At 38.1% G+C, this 21,733-nt stretch overlaps 2 protein-coding genes across 4 annotated transcripts; both read left to right on the plus strand.

Annotated features, from left to right (window-relative positions):
- Window positions 1-2,827: 2,827 nt before the first annotated feature.
- LOC121774816 lies at window positions 2,828-4,948 on the plus strand. 3 transcript variants are annotated; one of them, XR_006045030.1, is made up of 3 exons: window positions 2,828-2,913; window positions 3,925-4,050; window positions 4,289-4,948. XR_006045030.1 is itself a non-coding variant. In XM_042171674.1 (2 exons), exons 1-2 carry the CDS (start codon window positions 3,986-3,988, stop codon window positions 4,764-4,766), a joined length of 480 nt encoding a protein of 159 aa, XP_042027608.1. In that variant the 5' UTR covers window positions 2,856-3,985; the 3' UTR covers window positions 4,767-4,948. The 3 variants fall into 3 exon arrangements, 1 of the variants encoding a protein (XP_042027608.1); XR_006045029.1 differs by having other exon boundaries at window positions 2,856-4,050; XM_042171674.1 differs by having other exon boundaries at window positions 2,856-4,050; window positions 4,352-4,948.
- Window positions 4,949-10,172: 5,224 nt separating this feature from the next.
- Window positions 10,173-20,765, plus strand: LOC121774660 (dual specificity protein kinase YAK1 homolog). The gene is made up of 18 exons (XM_042171513.1): window positions 10,173-10,704; window positions 11,876-12,075; window positions 13,119-13,272; window positions 13,364-13,473; window positions 13,573-13,642; window positions 13,754-13,836; window positions 13,922-14,000; window positions 14,086-14,126; window positions 14,870-14,992; window positions 16,280-16,430; window positions 17,853-17,967; window positions 18,069-18,151; window positions 18,239-18,313; window positions 18,612-18,686; window positions 18,771-19,543; window positions 19,722-19,880; window positions 20,299-20,404; window positions 20,490-20,765. The coding sequence occupies exons 1-15, from the start codon at window positions 10,510-10,512 to the stop codon at window positions 19,527-19,529; spliced, it is 2,313 nt and encodes a 770-aa protein (XP_042027447.1). The 5' UTR covers window positions 10,173-10,509; the 3' UTR covers window positions 19,530-19,543; window positions 19,722-19,880; window positions 20,299-20,404; window positions 20,490-20,765.
- Window positions 20,766-21,733: the final 968 nt, after the last annotated feature.

A 21,733-nucleotide genomic window follows, 5' to 3' on the forward strand; every position in this document is an offset into this window, starting at 1 on the left:
AACACTGCCAAAAAGCAAGAAAACAAGGTTAGTTTTCCTCGTTAAAGCAGTAGAGCATAAAGATAAAGAGAAATCCTCACCCTCGGCCTCTTCGTCCGAAGACGAGATGTCGAACACGACGTCGCCCTTGACGAGCTCAGACTCCGTGTATTGTTTCCTAACTATGGGAATCTTGTTGAGCTCGCCATCGAGCTCGTCCAACGGTTCAGGCCGAGGATGACGGATAACGGACTTCGGCCCTCTCCAGGGAAAACTAGGAGCCGCGGTCCTATTATAAAAAAAGAAGCGATTTTGCCATTTCGGCCATTTGGTTTTACAAAAGGCCCTAAAAGGCTGTAAAGGGACCAAGTAAAACCAAGATCCCTTCCTCTTAAACTGGAAAAAATTAAGGATTGCCCTCAGAGACAGATCCTTATCTAGACTACGCAGTTCGGCAGCAAAAGCCGATAAGTGCCTCCAAGAGTTCGGAGTCACCTGACCTAAAGGGAGCTGAAAAAAATCTAGCAGCTCTACAAAGGCAGAAGGGAGGGGGAAACGAAGCCCGCATTCTAAGCAGGCCTCGTACACGGTGGCGTAACCCTCCGGCGGGGAGTCAGCCCTATGATCACCGTCAGGTACCACCGCCTTCCCCCCAGGAAAAAAGTATTGTTCGGGTAGGGATATCACAGTATCCTTACTCAAGATGCTGTGGAAATACTCTACGGTCTTCTCCCCGGACTCTTTCCGGCCAGAAGACCCCTTGCCCCCTTTCCTACCGCTACCTAACTCGGAAGAAGAAGAAGAAGACATGGTTCTTACTCTTTGCAAAATCTGAAGAAATTCTGAAGATATTCTTGAAAGCGGAAGGAAATTTTTACGCAAAGGAGATAGAGTGCAGAAGAAGCAGTCGCAAAAGTGCTTCAATGATGAAGAAGGGAGGTATTTATCAGATTCGGCGAAGATTTCAAAATCGTCGCACCGTTTCGAATCCCACCTTTTCGGGATTCAACGGCCGGATTTTACTGTCGCATTTAATGCAGTCACGTGCAAGGCACGTCCCCTGACGACAGCCTCCCCCGTACCTTTATCCAGAATGCCGAAGTGACTCGCTTCGCCGAAGTGATTCACTTCGTCTTTCGGGGGGGGGTAGTGATGGGGTACGGACTAAACAAGCCCAACAGCACCAACGGCCCATCAGCCCAAAGCCCAAGGAAGAGTATGAGTTCGGCATTACCAAAGAGTTCGGCCTCAGCCTACAGCTCGGTAAAAGCCAACCAATCAAGCTCTGCTCTCAAGTCGGCATCAAGCTCCCAGATCGGCAACCAAAGCAGTTCGGTATCAGTAAGAGTTCGGCCTCAGCCTACAGCTCGGCAAAAGCCTACCAATCAAGCTCTGCTCTCAGGTCGGCATCAAGCTCTACTCTCAGATCGGCAACCAAAGCAGTTCGGTCTCAGTATTCGACCGAACAAGGAGTTAGTGGACCCATGCAGGATTTCCACAACTTCCAACACACCCACTACCACGTGGTGTCAACTCAGGCCACGATCGTAGGCCGTCACCTACGCTACATGCCACGATCTTAGGCCACGATCTCCACGACATCCACTACCTAATAAATGCTGCATGCCACGATCTTGGTTCAATGTATAAATAGAACCTAGGTCAGATAGATAAGGGCTCTGTTAACTTCTGTTAAGCTCTCTAGAGAGAAAATAGCAAATAGCAAGTCTGTATTGTTAGCTGTAGAAAACAGATCAAGCAATACAACTCTGCCCTCTTTTCTTCCCGTGGACGTAGATTTACCTCAGTAAATCGAACCACGTAAATTCTTTGTGTCGTGATCTGCATTTTCATTCTCTACCAGCATTTACAAACCTCAGAAATTCGCGGATTCATCACTGGACAATACATAACCAACACATGAACTACCATATCAATATCATAGGCCTAACTTACACACAATGCAGGTATCATTGTTGATCTGTTTGCTGAGGGAAAGGTTTTGGCACAGTTAGAACAGGTGTAAACATCTTGTAGTTATGCAAGCATTCTGAAAACTTGTAGTCATATGAATATTCTTGGTTACAACTATCTGAAAAATTGATGCCGCTTCATGGTAAACTGTGGTGCGGGTGAAGGTGATGCCAGATTTGAGTGCCTGCCCTGGTGTGCTGCTCTCCCTTACCCGCTCAATTCAAGCATTAATCCATGGAAGACATGTAACTGAATAATTCGACTTTCATTTTCTATATGTATCAATCATTCAAATATCACACCTTTATAGAGAGCTAGAGAATGATGTTGAGATTCAAAAAATAAAAATACACACAACAAATCTACATTCATATTATATATATATAGCAAAGTGAAACTGAATAAGATATCAATAAATTTAATGCTGAATGCACGTAGCTATCTATACATACATAATATAAAAGAGGACTTTTATGAGAAATATTATAAATGCCATTGTAACTCATGAAAGCGTGTTTCGTTTTTCAATGCAATAAGTGGAAAAGGTTGTAATGATTTACGAATTAGAAATCTATAAATTTAATGCTGAATGCACGTAGCTCTATACATTAATATTAAAAATTATTGAACTCTCATCTTTATTATAAATTAATTGCACAAAATTATTTTGATCAAATGTTGTATAATTATAAATTGTGGTTGTGAGACTCATTGGTGAGAAAGAGTTTGGGAGGAAAAATGGTATGGGAGAGATTGATTATTAAGGGAAGAGGTGTAAATATGGGTTTAATGAGAAGAGAATATGGGCCTCCAAATAGTGAGAATATGGCCCAGTTTAACCTCCACCCAATCCGAGAATAAAAGCGTGTGAATCGATTAAATATTCGAAAATCATCGTCGTCTTCATTTCAGTTGGCACTTGGCCGTGCAGCAGGCGTTTCATTTTTCTCATCCTCCCAAGTATTTCTATTTCTTCCCAGCTAATCATTATCCTATATTTCAATTCTATTGCTAATTTTCTCAGTTAATTCTGTTTTATTGATTTGATTACGCTACCGCTCTCTGTGCCTGTGCTGATTCTCAATTTCCACTCAAAATTCTCTTTTATGCGAACGTGTCAGTGTGTTTGATCATTGTCTTTGAGGCGTGAGCTTAACTCCTCTCGATCTAAGTCCAGGAATAATTAACCGTAAAATACATGTATTAGTGCAGCTAGAAACCCTGATTCCATCTACTTTCTTCTTTGTTTATTCAATTTTACTTTCATTATCGTTGTTTGTACATTTGTATACGATGTATTTCTGTGGAATTGCTGCAGAATGTACTTCTCCCTGTGTTATCTGTATGTCACCTACATGGTAATTTTTCTGACATGAAAACGTTCCAACATCTGTAATTCACACTTACCATTTGAAGTTAACTACAAATACATAAATTTACTATTTTCATTTCCTCTTTTTGTTATGGCCTATCTAATGCTCTCTCTGTCCCAAGCTAGTTGATCTACATTTCTTTAGGGCACGGGGTAATTGATGTTAATTGATGTTTAAAGGTTAAATGGAGAGAGAATAAAGTAGGAAATATATTAAAGTAAGTGAGAGAGAGAGAGAATAAAGGAAGAAAGGATAAAGCTTTTGCAAAAAGAAGAAATGGAACTAGCTTGGGACAACCCAAACTGGAATATGTAGCAAGTAGCTTGGGACAAATGACGTAGTTGTTGTTATGCGGAGAAGTTTGCAATAGGTTTGTATATACCAGTCTGCACTCTGCAACTGACTTCACATCCTCATTGTTGGTAGGGTTAGCGTTAATAAGACAGGAAAAATATGTTTTATTTTATCTGAAATGGCACTTATCCTGACTGTTAATTCCCACTGTGATGCTTGAGTATTAACTATTTAGAATTCTATGCTTAAATGATCGAGCTCGTCTTGTATATTTAAAATGTATTTGGTTTAATGCTTTTTCTAGGATGACCGTTCCTCAAGTACCCAAGATCTATCCCAATCTAGCAAATTAAGTGTATCATCACATGTATCGGTCCATATATGAGGCCTTCATGCTTATCAACATCCGTATAATGCCATCAACAACAACGTACATCTAGCATTCTTCTCTTCCTTTTTAACTGTAATTGAGATTACACATGCTTATTTCTTTGTTTCGTTCTTAAGTGTTATTGTCTTACTCGTTTGCAACAAGGAATATGAAAAATTTAGCTTAATACATCTAATATTCCTTTAATTTGGTCCATTGCTGGTTTCATCTCTTGTGCTCTGGTCTTACTTACCATTTGAAGGATTCTACATTGGATTTCGTAATTGCTTTGATCCAGATCTTCTTTGCTAACCTAGAAGGCAACTGGAACCTTATTCCCCCTCATTTGGTATATTGTAAGGCCAAGTATGTCTGGTGACCGGACTTTCGTAGACGGGGACGCTTCCTCTGGGTCTGGCGAGGAAGCAAACATGTTAGATAGCCAGAATAAACACCATACCACGATTCCGCACTCAGGGCAGCACAAGAGAAGCCGCAAAGCAACAGGTGATGCTATTGTGGATGCTATGTTGGAGATAGCTGCAGCTTCAAAGATGAGAGCTGCTGCAATCATGAGAAATGAGGAGCGTTTCACCATAAGCAAATGCATAAAAATATTGGATGAGATGCAAGGTGTTGATCAAACTGTATACTTTTTTGCTTTGGATTTATTTGAAAATCCCTCAGCAAGAGAAACTTTCGTATCTCTTAAAAGGGAGAGGCGATTAGTATGGATGCAGGGGAAGTTTAGAGCATCCACAAGTTCAGCAGCATGACTAGGTTGATTTATTTTCCAACTTGTTTCTTTTCTGCACATTTTTGCAATCAGGCATATTCTCTACAAAATGTGTACCAACTCTAGCAATGCTTTTCTGAATGTGGCCCATGTACTTAGCTTGATTTTTTGGTCAGAGATGCTATGCGGAAATGCTTGATGGTTTATATGTTTTTCCTGGCACTATGGTATTTTGTGTTTCTGGTTTATGGCGCGAACTAATGTTAGCTGAGTTAGTAGTGTGCATTATAGATGGCCATGTTTAGACTAGATATACATACTATCATTAGTAGTCAAATTGCCGATTTACAACATTATACTATTCTTTATCTATGAATCCTCTCAGTACCGAACCGCATGCTGTTTGGCACATCGAAACACATGGCCGCGTCTAATGCAGCCGCGCCAGGTGGCCACCCCAGAGGCGGCTGCGGCTGCATTGTTAATGCTTTATAAGACTAGATAGATGCACCCGAGTATGAATACTTTTATAAGAACCACTCAAGTTTAGCTAGTGATGGCAATATAATGACTTGAGGTCAAGATAATGAAAATATTAAAGAACCAAGTTCAAGAACATGTTTGAATTTTGAAAACAGGTCTTATTTCTAGCTCGCAATCTAATAAATTTTGTTTTAGAAAATATATGATTCCGATCGTTGTTTATGTATATGTTAGGTCATCCGCAACGCTATCTTTTATCCGTCTCTTAACTATCTCATCTCTTAACTATTCATGGGCCCTACTGTACTTTTCACTCCATCTCTTAACTAAGAGACAGAACCTGCAACCCTCCATCTCTTATCTGTCTCTTAACCATCTCATCCTTTAACTATTCATTCAATTTCATTTTTTATTTTTATTTCGAACAAATTCAATTAATAAAAATACACTTCATTAAATAAAATAAAAATTACAACTTAAAATCCTAAAAAAAATACATAATTAAATTCATGGCATAATAAATAAAAAAAGACATAATTTAAAATACAATTTTATAGAAATTATAAAAACTACTCCGCCGGCGAATCATCCCCTGGAGGCGGTGGAGGCGGAATACCAAGTTGTCCCGCCAGATACACAATGCCGGCATGATGGGCTTGAAATTGGGTAGGCGTCATGCGGGAAGTGTCCGCCATCGTGGCGGTGAAGTACATGGACATTAAGAAGGGGGGCGGCCCTTGGGAGCCTGCCTGGCTTGATTCGCCTCGGCCCCTCCTCCCTCTAGCCGCCTTCGCCGCCTTAGTCCCTTGCGGCCGACGGCGCCCACGGGAGACCCCCTGCATCGGCCGCCGTGCCCTCAACCTCCTGCGAGACAACCTCTTGTGCGGCGCTGCCTGAACCGCCCCACTAGACTAGTATTGGCCACCTGTTGTGTGCTTCGTGCGCTTCGAGGTCGAGCCCGTGCTGGACTGGACACCGCCAGCCCACCTTGCCTCGTCTTTGACGACCTCCTAAACATCGACATGTTTGAATTCTTTGCCGGTGTCGTCGAAATAGACTCGCAAAGCCGATCTCAGAATGTCGGTTCCCGTGGCTCCGCTTTAGTAATGAGCCGCTTCAGTCTTGTAGATGCCGCAAAATTTTTTGACCTCTCTATCGACTCGGTCAAAGTGAGCGCGGAGCATCTTCAATGTGCGGCGGTGGGACCCCTTCGGCTTAATCTCGTTCTAGGCCTCGGTGACCTTTTCCCAGAAGCACTTCTAAGTTTGTTGATTCCCGACGATGGGATCGTACGAGACGATGATCCAGGCGTTGTACACAGCCATCGTGTTCTGGAGCTTCTGCCTACATCCTCATCCTCCTCGGCCGCCTCCGCCTCTTCCTGCACGGCGTCGAATGCCCTGGAGCTTCCACCGCCTCGTCCTCCTTCCGGAGTGGGTTCATCCGGGTAATCCTCCCTAATTTGGGATAATCCCTGCGAATATCTCAGGGCGGAGGGACGAACGTATGCATCCACATCAAAATGGGATGGTTGGTACCCCACCGGCGTCGACGAGCCTTGGGTGCCCGACGTCGACAAACCGGAACCCGAACCAGCCAATACATTGTACATGCCCCCCAGTCGTCAAACGCGTTGATGTCAAACCCGTCGGAGCCGCCCTCGTTTCCGTCGCCGGACATTTTGTGATGAAAATTTGAGAGGTTAGATGAAAATTGGAGAGGAAATGGAGATGATTTGGGAAGAATAGATGTGTATTTGTGTGTGTATTGAGCTTGAAATATGAGTATTTATAGAGTAAAAAAATAAAAGAAAAAAGAAAAAAAGGAAAAAAATGGTCGAAAACGGTAATATTACCGTTTGATTTTTTTTATTAAATTCGAATTTTTTTAAAAAAAATGATTTATTGCGTCAGCCTGACGAAGCCCACTCGCGGGCCGGCGAGTGGGTGTCACGCGTGGCGAGCTGGCTCGCCATCCGTCTCGGTGGGACTGGCGTCTCGGCGGGATGGTGACGAGACGTGACGCCGTAACGCCGTCACGAGATAAGAGACACCCGCGAGATGCGTTGCGGCTTGCGGGTGCTCTATCGAATTCACATGGAGGCGTTACTTGTTAATGCCTAATTTTGTAACAAAAACCAAAATTGAATAAAGATTATCTTACATAAATTACAGTGTTTATCTTATACAGGGAAAAATTAATTAGTAAACTTTTAGCAAATGGGTTGAAATATACTCCATTTAAAGATAAAAGTATTAGATGCAAGACTTTTATTAATATTAAAGGGGAAATTGGCAACATATCAAGAAATTTTGTCAAATTTTAATTAATCCAGCAACTTAAAAAATATTCAATCATATCATAACTTCATCAGTTTTTTCAGTTGTTCCATTAATTTAGCTTAGGAGGAAATCATGTACGTAAGATTTAGAAGGCAAAAAACTTAAGTCTAATCTTATACAATGTACTTTTTTACTAAAGTCAATGGCTTTTGAATATACACATTTGCCAAAAAATTATGGATTTCAATTTTCAAGTCATATCAGTATAATTTTCCTCCACATCTAAATTAATAGAATAATTAAAAAAAAATCAAAATTATGATATAAGTAACTATTTTTAAAAGGGATGGAATTGACCAGTAAATAGCTAAATTTCATAATTTTTTGTGGCAATTTGCCCTATATTAATACAGCTGAAGATTCCTCTAACATTATTGGATTTATTATTTAAGTAATTATAATGTGAAATTGGGAGAAGAATGTTAGTTTTACTGCTAATCCAAATAGAGTAACAGACACAGTAGTAGGGAAAATCGGGTTTCTAGGGCAGTTTGCCTTTAAAATTACGTAAATGTACCCATTTTGTTATCTATTCCATAAATGGGAAAAACGCCATTCTCGTTGGCGTGTTTTAAGTGAAAACGCCACACGTATTGGCGTTTTACAACGTATGTGTCGTTGTATTGCATGTATGTTAAAAAACGCCGACGGGGTTAGCGTTTGATCGAAAAACGCCAATCCCAGTGGCGTGTTTTAAAAACGCCAATTCGGGTGGCGTTTTTCGCGCCTTCTGTCGTGAAAAAAGGCCAAAAATTATCCCAAGTTATACACGCCAATGGGATTGGCATGTTTCAACCTTTCATTCAGGCAAACTTTCGTTCAGGCATTTCATCGAACACTTGGAGGGCAAACTTTCGTTCAGGCATTTCATCAAACAGTTGGTTCAAATCCCTAACCGACATGATCCAATTCCCCTCATTCACCAACTCCACCGTCGCCGCTTCTTCTCCGTCGTCGCCGCCGCGCCAGCATCTCTCCTCCTCGCTGGAGCTGCTCACGGCGGCGACGTTGGGCGGTTTCATGCCGGCGTCGGCGGATCCATACTCGTCGGGGTTTCCGATGCCGGAGTTCAAGCCGTCGCTCAACTTCTCGCTGGATGGGCTCGGGAGCGGCTATGGAAGCTTCCAGGGGGTTCCCGAAGCAAATGGGAAGCTTCTTTTTCCGTTTGAGGATTTGAAGCAGGTGCCCAACAATGCTAATTTTAAAGGCAAACTGCCCTAGAAACCCGATTTTCCCCACAGTAGTAGTTGTTCAATTACTGCTCCCCGATTACCAGAAAACACCCCACCCCTTTCACAGCGCCTTCATTAGACCTGCCCACGGTTCATGAATCTGCGGTTTGGGTTTGGAACCGCCGGTTCCGGTTTTGGGAAATAAGGAATCAGAACCGAACCGTGAGGCTGTTTCACGGTTTCGGTTCCGAACCGCCGGTTTTCGGACGGTTCATCGCGGTTTCACGGTTTTTTTCCTTAATATTTTAATGCCATTTAGTTTGAAATTTTAAAATAAATTGGAACAATGAAATGGATAATTTAAATTGAATTAAGACATTAAGGTGAAAATGATATCAAATTTACAATTTACATGTATAAATTACAATATGATCAAATTTATAAATAAATTACAATGTCATATAATTTACAAACAAATTACAAAGTGATATAAATAGGGGGAAATTGGTCCAATTTGAATTTAAAAGCAGCATTAAAAAAATAAAAATAAATAAATAAATAAATAAAAATAAACGAAATGTCGTTTTGTGCAATCAATTTTGAATAGTGCAACCATCACCCACCGCCAACCAATTAAAGACTCAATTAATCAATTTTGAAGACTACAAATTCATTAACTAATGTTAATTAGAGTATTATGCTTTATTTAAAGTAATCAATTCTTCTAGGTTTTATTAAACAATGTTCTATAAATATTTATTAATAATGATCCATGCTTTATAGACTACATACATAAAAGACAATGTTAATTAATAAAATCAGAAATAGTATTATAAAGTTATTACCATAATTAAAGGTACATACTCCATAGACTACCTCTTGTAATTTAGTTTATTTTTATTTTATTATCTTTTCTCTTATGTTTTCCAAATTACAATCCAATTTTACCAAATAGTATTATAAAGTTATTTTTGCTGCAAAGTTTTGTCCCACATTATTGTTTCCACGGATATTACCAAATCCAAAAATGAAAGTTACTTATAAAAGTATAAAACTAAAAAGCCGGATCATTCAACGATGTTTTATTTAATGGAGCATAGTTTTAATATAAGGATTAACTATGTTTAAATTTATCATTGCATTGGTGGTTCGGAACCGTGAAACCGGCGGTTCGGTCGTGGTTTCGGTTCGAAAAATTTGTAACCTGAATCGAACCACGGTTCTAAAATTCACGGTTTCGATTCGGGATATTTCTTGCGGTTTTGGTTCAGAACCGTAACCGGCGGTTACGGTTTCGGTTTTAACCGCCGATTCGGTAAACTTTAGGCAGCTCTAGCCTTCATCCCCTTTCCCCTCTAAGTGCCGGTTACGGTTCCGGTTCCGGTTTTAACCGCCGATTCGGTAAAGCTTGGGCAGCTCTAGCCTTCATCCCCTTTCCCCTCTAATTTTCTTAATTATTTCCTCCAAATTCAGATTGATTTCTACCGATTTTCACTTCATCGCTCTATCTCTTTGATTTCTTTCTTTTCTCCCCCTTCTGGCCACAGCTCGATCGATTCCCTCCCTTTCCAGAAAAAAACATAAAAAAGAAATTTGTATATTTGTTTATGTGCCTGATTTTGAAGATTCTTTCCTGAGTGGAGGAGGAGGATGGGATTACAATCTTCCGGTAAATTCCTCGAATTTGCTGGAGGAGTAAACCATACCATCCCTGTTTCTGACTTTCAACTGAATCTTTAATCTATTATTCATCAATCAATCAATTTAACTGAGGTAGGATTGAGTTATGGACGAGGTCTCTGCTGCTGCTGCTGCTAGGGAAGCTGAATCCCCGCAACTCAGCGAGAGTTCAACATCTTCCTCTTCCTCATCATCCAGGATAATCTCATGGCGCCCTAGGCCGCTTGCCTTCCGACCTTATTCCCCAACTCTCCACACCAATACCAAGCCCCAACATCTTCGGGTGGTCGTCAAGAGACCGGTATCGATTCTCATCTCTCATTGCATAGCTACAATCACGTAATCTACGATTTCAGCTTCTCCAAGTGCCTAATTTTTGAATTGGCTCTGATCTGGTCAAAGAATGTGGTTGTTGGCTTGGGTTGGTTGCTATGGTTCTTGTTGCGTTTCCTATTTCACTATTGATCATGTATGCTGATTGCCGAGCATTTCATCCTGTTTGGCAGTGAAGCAGTTGATTATAATAGATCACATAAATTTATAGGTTACATATATAATTAGGCAGTAGATGACCTTGAAAGTAATTAGGAAGAGACCAAAGTTGGAGAACACATTAATGATGCTTCATATATTAACAAGTTACCTTTAGAGGTTGGTATTAGATGTTGTTGGCATGCTGCAAGTGTTTGCTTATTCTGCTTTGAACAAAACTATCTACATTTTGACCATATAGATTCTGGACCATCTATGTATCATCAAATTATCAATGCAGAAATAAACTTGTATCAACTAACTAAACTTGTTGAAATTAAGTTGTCACTGTATCAGTATAAATTTAAATGAGTAAGTTTGTGAGTTGTGATGGCTGTGGTTATACTAACACAAGAAATCAGGATATATTAGTCCAAGAAATCAGGATATATTAGTCCTTTATTCATAAATCAATTCCAAAGTATAATCGCATACCATGCTATTTGAAGAAGATAAAAAAAGTAGTGGTCTTAACTTGGGCGTGGTTTGTGGATAGAGCATCACTTCATTTTGTTGAGATAGGTGGAGTAAGAAGGACTTTCTGAAGCCTTAATAGTCAAATCCCTATGTAAAATTGTCATTGGCTTGTTCACTTGAAGAAAGGAAAAATTGTTTTTGGATAAGGCAGAAAGTTCAAGAAACTGCCCCAATATTGTTGTCACTGGGAAGGAGATCAAAAGATCAAGATATTCTGGTTATACATATGGACTGTGCATATTACAATGGCTGGTCATGATTCAATTTTATTGTCGGGATGATATTATGTCCTCTATCAAGGAACTTATCTCCTTTCTGGCTATGCTTTTGTTTTTCCTGACAAACTATTATTCTTATTGACTTGCTGCTTATCTGTCATTTTTTGCTAGGACTTCGTTTGCTTTGTGTAACCTTGGTTGAACTTGTAGGTCCATTTTAGACTTTTCTTTTCTTTTTGGTTGCAGTTGGTTGCCCGCTTGGCTAAGGATATTGTTGAGATATATCAATTATGCAACCCTCAATTCTGTTATTCAGAAGAATTGAATTTAAAGAGGTTCTTGACATCACCATCTGTTGGACTTTTGAATGATGGTTGTGATAATGAAAACTCAGACCTGATCCTGACCGTAAATTATTCTCTCGTTAACTCAAACATAAATCAAAGGTATGCCTACCTCGATGTCCGGGGAATTTGCTCAAGGATTTAAATCAAAGGCAGCATTAAGCATTACGTCCTACTTTCATATTTAAATCATTAATGTTAAAACTCAAGATGATACATTTTGAACATATAGTGGTAATTGCGTTATGCGAACACTTAGCAGAATATGTGTCTTATTGTAATTTTTTTAACAGGTGGAAGAATTTAGTTAATAAAACAGGGGATTTTTATGAGTAGTGCACTGACCTTGTAATTTCTGGTCTAAATCAAGGTTCCATTGGTGTTGGACAGATACTAGTAGGGTTTCTAATTGTTACAATTAATTTATCTTGGCATGCCACTGGATTCCCATTTTAATATATTTCGCATTGATCAACATAATTGTTTGAATAAAATATCTTCGTGTCCGGCATTTTAAATAAGTATCAACCTAATGTTCATGGAACGAGGAAATGGCTAAATAAATCAATAAATGGCTCTAAATGATATAAGTTCTTTGTAAGAAAAATATTACCATCTAGTATCCGGTCAGTAATGAAGAAAAAGTAAAAGAAAAACTGGATCGATCATCTTGGTTTCGGCATTCTGCCTGTATGAATTGCAGAGAAAAGTATTCTTTTACTGAAGTTTCTATATCACATAGTTACATACTCCTTCCGCCCCGCTTAAGATGACACGTTTTCCTTTTTAGTTTGTCCCAATTAAGATGACACATTTCCTTTTTAGGAAACTCTCTCTCTTCAATTAAAACACCCAACAACTTTTTCTCACTCCTATTAAAATATTCATTTTTCTTTCTCTCTCTATTTTAATACTTACACCCACCTTTTCTCTCTCCAATTAAACACTTTAACCAATAACTCCTAAAATCCCGTGCCGGCCAAGTAGTGTGTCATCTTAGCCCGAACGGAGGGAGTATTATAAAAAATTATTTGACATCTGCCTTTTTTCTTCTGCTCTTGTTCTCGCCTGCTAGGCTCTCTACTTCTCACTTGTATGTAACATCAGATGTTGGCAAATGATTTGCCATCTACTTTTGTATGCAGGTACGTTGTGAAGGATGTTCTTGGCCAAGGCACCTTTGGGCAGGTTGCTAAATGTTGGGTAGCAGAAATGAACAGTTTTGTTGCTGTCAAGATCATAAAAAATTTACCTGCTTTTTACCAGCAGGCACTTGTTGAAGTTTCTATCCTAACAACAGTAAGCCTGCTCTGGACTTGGTTTTGTCATTTTTTTTAATTCGCCTAGAACTCTTTGTGGTAGGTTTTCAGCCTTTTGTTTCTTTACGCAGTTAAATAAGAAGTTTGATCCTGAGGATAAGCACCACATTGTCCGGATTTATGATTATTTTGTGTACCAGAATCACTTGTGCATCGTCTTTGAGCTGCTTGATGTTAATCTGTGAGTTATTGGTCTACAAATATTCCATTTAGAGATAAACCTTTTTTGCTTGACCACACCTGGGAACTTAGCTGCATTGCCTTGAGAATCTTGTATCAGGTATGAGCTTATCAAGTTGAATCATTTTAGAGGGTTGTCGTTGAGCATTGTGCTGCTATTCTCAAAACAGGTGATAATTTTTCCTTTCTCCAAGCTGGTGTGGATTTTAAGAAAGTTTATTCATGGAATGGGACTGTTTAATTTGTCAATGTGTTATAAGATTGATTTCTTATTATTCTAGATATTGCGGGGTTTGGCTCTCATGAAAGATGCTGGCATAATTCATTGTGATCTAAAGCCAGAGAATATTCTGTTATCTACAAGGTGAGCTACTCGATGATTTTGAACCCCACAAAGGTATGCATCTTATTTATCTTATATACCTAAAGTATTAAGTGATAAATTACAGTGTGAAGCCAGCAGAAATCAAAATCATAGACTTTGGATCAGCTTGTAGAGAAGATCGTACTGTTTATTCTTATATACAGGTAAGCTTTCTCAATTTGGGAATTTGTAAATTTGTTGATACCAATTTGAGCTTAGTTTGTTAAGCTAATAACCTTTTTTTTGCAGAGTCGGTACTATAGATCACCAGAAGTTCTTCTTGGATACCAGTATTCTTGAAAATGATATAAACCCTGGCCCCTGACCCCACAAAAAAATTGCTTGGGATGCCCTGGACCTTGCTATAATGGAGAAGCTAGTCTTAATCATAGTACTTCTAATTGAGTAAAGGAAAACAAGTAGTCCCTCCGTCCCGCCATAAGCGAGGCGCTTCTTTTCGGCATAGGATTTAAGAAATTGATATTTAAAGAGTTAAGTGGAGAGAGAAAAAAGTAGAGGAGTGAAGAGAAAAAAGTAGGTTAGAGAATAAAGTATACTCCCTCCGTCCACGAAAAACTACATTTTGCCATTTTTGGGAGTCCACGAAACATACTCTCATTTCAAAATTGGAAACTTTCTCTAATACTTTATCCACTTTTTCTCCTCTCTCTCTTACCTTTTCTCTTTCCCCCTACTTTATCTATTTTTTCTCCCTTCTCTCTTACTTTACCAATTTCTCCGTAAAACCCGTGCCATCCACAAATGGGACTATTTTTTGTGGATGGAGGGAGTATGTATTATTTTTGCTATAAGGGAAATGACTGACTTATGGTGGACACCCTAACAAAGAAAGTGACTCGCTTATGGTGGGACGGAGGGAGTATTTAATAGTCACTTACTTGGATTTTGAGGAACTAAATTCTTGGGCTACATTTATTTTCTTCTTCTCCCGCTCTTTTATGTTGATTTATACTCATTTAATAGATTCTTTATGATGCAAAAAGATGCTTTTGTAGACCTTAACCTTGCATAGGTACACTACAGCTATTGACATGTGGTCATTTGGGTGCATTGTTGCTGAGTTATTTCTTGGGCTACCATTGTTTCCAGGAGTTTCAGAGTTTGATCTTCTGCGGAGAATGATTAAAATTCTTGGGTATGACACATTCTCTTTCTTTTTTTGGAATTTAATTAACTGATGCTTTTAGGCAATCTTTTGACAAGTGGAAAGCGAAGGTTGATGTTAATGTTACTGGAGATTTTTATCTTAGTCCTTACGTCTTTGTTTCAGTTATTATCTTTGTTTGGGCATATTTCATTTTATGAAATGAATGCCCGTGTACTCTTCAGTTATTTGATACAACTACCCATACGTCCTCCCTTAAGGTTTGGGTTCTGCTATTTATTCCACTCGCTTACTCTAAATCACTTCCAATGTTTTTATGCTTGCTATTGTAGAATAAATGGCCCTGAAGGCCTGGCTGTTGATCTTTGTGGTCTATTGTCTTACAAAAGAAATTAATGATATCCAATCCTAATTTTGGGACAAAGATAGATTTAGTTAGGAAACTGGACACGTCTTGAAAAACATGATGAGAAGATAATTGCGAATGATGTTAATTAAAATTTTGTACTTAATGAAATTGTTCTAATTTGGATAAGCTTTATATGCTCATAAGTATAAGCATAGATTGGGAAAAGAAATTTGTCTAGTTGAGAAAAAGAAGGTTGACATGCTATCCAATAGATAGTTACACACAGCATAGATGCTGCAACACACACTCCTGAAAATGGCTGTTGGTTCTGTTTTCCACCCCAATGCGATCATAATCACACACTGCCATTTTCTATACCTACAAATTCAGTTAACTAACTCTGCTCTCCAGCCTTTTCAGATTCAACTTTCTAAGATATACCATGCGAGTAAAGGTGGTGCATAAATGCTCCAGCATTTTCTACCACAAGTTCTTCTTTTCCTTGTTCTTCCTCGTTCCCATTTCAGAAATCTTTATATCTCATTTGCTTCAATGGTTCATGACTGAATTTTAACTCCATTATGAAGATGCTACCCTCAATCTTAAATTCAATGCTAAAATCTCCAAGTTTAGATATTTAGGCATATTTTCTTCACTTTATCTCTTGGAATACATTATCAAGTTGAACATAATCAAAACTCCAATTTACCGTGCATTAATTTGATCAGAAACAGACCATCCACTGCCATTTTCTAAACATATTTTCTTTACTTTATCTCTTGGAATACATTATCAAGTTGAACATAATCAAAGCTCCAATTTACCGTGCATTAATTTGATCAGAAACAGACCACCACAGCATCTACAACAATAAAAACATCACATGTGGTGAACTCTGCTTTGTATAAAGTTTACTTTGCTCAGGTGTTAGCTATCTTGCAAGTTGACTTACTCTGCTAAATTGGCAGGGGTCAACCTCCTGATTATATTCTCAGGAAAGCAAAAAACACTAGCAAGTTTTTTAAGTTCATTGGGAGCATCAATCATGATGACAGAGACCAGAGTCAAAGAAGCAATTACAGCATGTATCAGGTCTTGACTGAAGAAGAATATGCAGCTGTAAGTGCCTTTTAAACTTGTAAGTTACAGCTTGGTGATTTTTATTGTTAGGGTTTTGTGTGTTTTCAAATAGGGAAAAATTGCCATTTAAATCATAACTTTTGGTTGACTTATGGTTAATCCCGCAACTTTAAAAATCAGCCCATTAAATATTAACTTTTTTACATTTCTCAGTTGTCCCATACAATCAAAATATTCATGAAATTTGTTGTGACTTTTGAACTTTTCATCATTATATCTTCACCGCTTACATAATAGTAATAATCTAGAAATTGACCACCATAGAAGAATGCTAAATTTATCTAGAAGTTAACCAAAAATTATGATTAATTGTATGAGACAATTGAGAAATGTGCAAAGGTTATGATTTAATGGACTGATTTTGAAAGTTATGGGTTTGATCAGAAGTCAATCAAAAGTTGTGAAAATGGCAATTTTCCCTTTCAAATATGTATTATGTACCGGCCCATATGCCGTAATTATCTGTATTTGTGTGCACAATAATATCTATGCATATACAAGTATAATATTTATTTATGGGTGTGCAGCTCTCTATATTAATTTTTAGGCCTGCTTCTTAGCTTCCTATTATATCAATTTTCATTTGTACTCTCCCTCCGTCCCACTCAAGATGTCCATCTTTCCTTTTTTAGTTTGTCCCACTCAAGATGTCCACTTTCTATATTTGGAAATAAATCCCTCTCTCCTCTCTCATTAAAATATTCAATTACTCCCTCCGTCCCGCTTAAGATGACACGTTTTCCTTTTTAGTTTGTCCCAACTAAGATGACACATTTCCTTTTTTGGAAACTTTCTCTCTCCAATTAATACACCCAACTACTTTTTCTCACTCCTATTGAAATATTCATCTTTCTTTCTCTCTATATTTTCTCTCCAATTAAACACTAACCAATAACTCCTAAAATCCCGTGCCGGCCAAGAAATGTGTCATCTTAGCCGGGACGGAGGGAGTACATTTTTCTATCTACTTACTCCATGTAACAACACCTAAAATCTCGTGCCACTCAAGAATGTGGACATCTTGAGTGGGACGGAGGGAGTACCACACTTTATTTTTTTGATCATATGTTTATTTCCTGTTTATAGAATTCAGATTTGTTGTTTGAGATTTTGTATTATCTCACTATTCTTAGTTTCTCATGTTGATTCACAAGGCCACAACTAGGTAAGGGCACATTGCTCACTCGAGCCATAGTGACGAGTTCTCAGTTGCTCTCTTGATGCATTTCCATGAAAATAATGATGCTTATGATATTACTTGCATCGTACTTATGGTGGGTCCTGGTGTAATATTGAAATAAATCAGCAAGTTTTGCTGATTTCCAGACCTTAAATTATCATTTATGCATTCACTAATTCTTTATGCTAGTTAATAGTTATTTTAATGCTTCTTTGATTCAGAGGGAATCGAAAAAACCTTCAATAGGAAAGGAGTACTTCAACCATATGAACCTTGAAGCCATTGTCACGAAGTACCCTTACAGGAAGAATTTGCCAGAGGAAGAAATTCTTAAAGGTTATCATGATACTCTTTCAAGAAGCTACAGGGGGCATATTGACTGTCTAATTTTTGATACATTATTTATTTGGATACATTATGGACTTCTACTTTTACAGAAAGTCAAATACGATTGGCACTTATTGATTTCTTGAAGGGGCTCGTCGAATTTGATCCGGATAAAAGGTGGTCGCCGTTGCAGGTATTGAACAACTTTGGCATCCAATAAGTATGGATCTATAAATTGATTTTCTTTGTCTAATAGGATTTGATTAATAATGTGTTTTAGGCTTCCAAGCACCCTTTTGTTACTGGGGAACCTTTTACATGCCCTTACAAACCTGCTCCAGAGACCTCGCACATGGTGAGTACGTATGGCTGAATTGCCTTCTACAATAATGTGTCAGACATGCTCCTGTTCTTTCTTTTACCTGTTGGAAAATAAGAATTCTACCATTTTTGTTTGTGTGAGTTAAGGGTAGCCCATGAATGAAAATCGTTTTGTATTGATTGCTAGTCTGTGACAGCAATTGGTGAAGATCTTGCTTGATATAGTCATTCCTCTATGTTAGCAATGTCCTGATTCATTCATTGATCTGTATCTGGCCTTGTCTACACGACCCTTCCTGGTTTCATCAATTTTTGTAAATTTCATTTTTCAGCCTGTTACTCAAAATGCTAAGGTGGACCACCATCCTGCTGGGGGTCATTGGTTTGCCGCTGGTCTGTCCCCTAATGTAAGCAATTTTCATCCAATATATTCTGCAGTCCCTTTTGTTTATCTGGATGCAAAAATTGACTTTGCAGGTCTTCTTATGTAGATATCAGGAAGGAATAGAGCTATGATGCCCAACAGCCAACATTACCAATTTGTGCCATATGTGCATCCAGGTAGTTATGGTAGTTTGGTAAGCCATGGGAGCTACAATGATGGCCTGGGGCTTGGAAGCAGCTATGGAAGTTTTGGTGACAACAACAATTTCCATGCATTTTATTCTCCTGCTGGTCCGTCTGGAATGAATCTCTACGCACACAGTGGTAACTTACTTCTTGGGAATAGTCCTGATACTAGGCGCATGATGCAACTACCGCACGGGAGTGGAATTGGTTTTAGCCCTGGAAATTTCGCACCTATGTCCCTTGGTTCTAGCCCTTCGCAGTTTACTCCTCCTAGCTCCTATGGTCAGATTTCAGCAGGTTCGCCCAGACATTACGGTCCTCCTTCTCCTAGAGGTAGTTGTCATGGATCTCCTTTAGGAAAGATGGCATCTGGAAGCCATTACAACAGAAGGAAGAACTGGTCCTATCATGGAAATTTACATTCCCAAGAGACTGCACCATCTTCTAACTGTCAAGGAAATATCACCGATATGAACACTGGTCAGCTTGAGGGGAACTCTCCTGTATATATAGGCTCTCAATCTCATCGGCAGCCCAACTTTAATGCATCAACATGGAGACCTCAACAAGGAGGGGGGAGTGTAGCATCTAGTTACTCCTCTTCACACATGCAAACTGTCCAAGGGAGTGCAGTTGAAAAGCATGAGGCTAGTAACTCACTGCCTGATCCTGGAGACTAGGATCCGAATTATAGGTATGCATGTACCTGCAGTAATGTATTTTGACATAAGAAACTTAGTTGTTGGATGGTTGAGCTCTATTAATATAGATGTTCTGATTATCTATGTGCTTGTATTTTATGAAATTATCAAATGGATCTTCTTGTAATATGTTCATTGTTTTATAGTATTTCACTATTTTGTTTTTTTCAGTGAAGAACTTCTTTTATAAGAGGATAGTTCAGATGTGAATAGCATGACAAATCAATTTATCAAGGGGATGGACTTGGGCCAACCTTCAATGTCCATTGAACCATTGATTGGAGCTGGAAATTCAAGTCACATCTCCATTGCTGCTCTTTCTATGCAAAGGTAAGCTTTATATTCGCAGAATATATAAAGGAGACAGTCTTGAAATTTGTTTGATCCATTTTACTGCTTTTCTAAGATCATATTCTCCAATTTAGCTCAGGCTTTCATTAGTGCCAGATGTACACCTGTTTCATCACTTGTTGAAAAATAAAATTGCAAATTTTCTTTAATTTTTAACTAATGACATGACCTATGTGGACAAATATCTTCCACTATGATCAAGAATATCAGAAGTATGAACCATGCTTGTAAAACTATATAATTGAAAATTGAACTGCAAAGCCATTGTTTTGATATCATTTGAAAAGCAAAGCTGAATGGAACTGTTTAAAGATGATTGTGTTTTGAAGCTTTCTTGTGCCTGGTGGTTGCTAACTGAGGCTCAGTTTAGTTTTTCTGTTGTTTGATCACAATGTAGGCATGACGGGCGTATTCAGTCTTTTTCTGTTGGCGAAGCAGGGAGTAATCCTGCAATCCATGGTTATGCCCATCAATCATATTTAACGCCTCATTTGGCGCTAAAGGTGAGTACCCCAATGATCTGGTTTCAGTTTGAACACCATTCCAATATATTTTAACACTAACTTGGTATATCTGCTCTGCTTGCAGGAGGACATAGAGGGAACTACTCGGTCTCCTGCACACAGTGGCGTATCCAGGAATTTCGGTTTGGGGGTACGATAAATAATTATAGCATAAATCTTCAATATCCGATCCTTTTTCTTCTTTTTAATTTGTTCTCTCAATCAAAATTTTTATTTTTATTTTCCATTCAGATTATACTTTGTATATAGATGTGAATTATTTTTAAATTAGTGTTACTACTACTTAAATGACATTCATTATTCAAAATAAAGGTTCTTAGATTTATATATTATAGATAAATTGTTTTAGCATTAATAGTGTGTTATCTTTTAATAATTTATCTTTTTGTGGGTTATTTTACCATTAAATCATTATTTGGCTATTTGAGCAATGTTTCAATTATTTACAAAAAATAGAAAATAAAAAAATAAAATGCAATAGAATAAATTAAAACAAAAAGTTAATATTAAAATTCATTAGAAAATAACTAAATGCATAATGCTTTATAAGATAAGAAATTGTTTTAAATATACATGCATAAAATGTATAAGATGAATTTAAAATAGAAATATATGTACAAAATAAGACGCATTAGAAGAGAAAATGAAACTCATTAAAAATAATGAAAATACTTTTCAAGAGAATTAACTAATTTGAAAAGAAATAAAATAAATACATAATCTTTTATTAGATTGCTAAAATACATAAAAAGATTTAAAACTGAAAGAGAAAAATACAGAAAAATGAAGAAACTAAAATAACAAGAAAAAGAGACTGAAAATCCGAACTGAGTGGGAATCAACTTAGGCTACCAATTTGGTAAAGGAAGATTCTATCGCTAGACTAAGGAACTAACTTGATTATTTTCTCAATATATAATGCTAATATTTTATTTTGGGGTACAGTTGTACCCTTTGTTCCTTAGTGGATACGCCGCTGCCCGCCCACCTCCGGCTTTTCAAGGAAGAAAAGATTACAGAAGGAATGCATAGTGCGAAATGTTATGATGGGAGAAGTCATTGCATCGGACCGGAGAAGTCATCATTATTTATACTAGTATTGAATTTCCTGGACTAGTGATTTTTTCCTTTTCCCTTCCTATTTTTTTTCTAAGTTTGTTGAGAAAAAAAATTACTATCGACATACATGTGTCTCTGGTTTCAAAAGGTTAAAGAAAGAAGTTGATTTGAGGGTTGATATTGCTTAGTTGATGGAGCATAATACATTTGACAGGAGATGGTGATTTACAAAAAATAGTGTTATTACTG

This window comes from Salvia splendens, chromosome 17 (genome assembly GCF_004379255.2).
Source record: "Salvia splendens isolate huo1 chromosome 17, SspV2, whole genome shotgun sequence".
In the NCBI taxonomy this organism is placed as follows: Eukaryota; Viridiplantae; Streptophyta; class Magnoliopsida; order Lamiales; family Lamiaceae; genus Salvia; species Salvia splendens.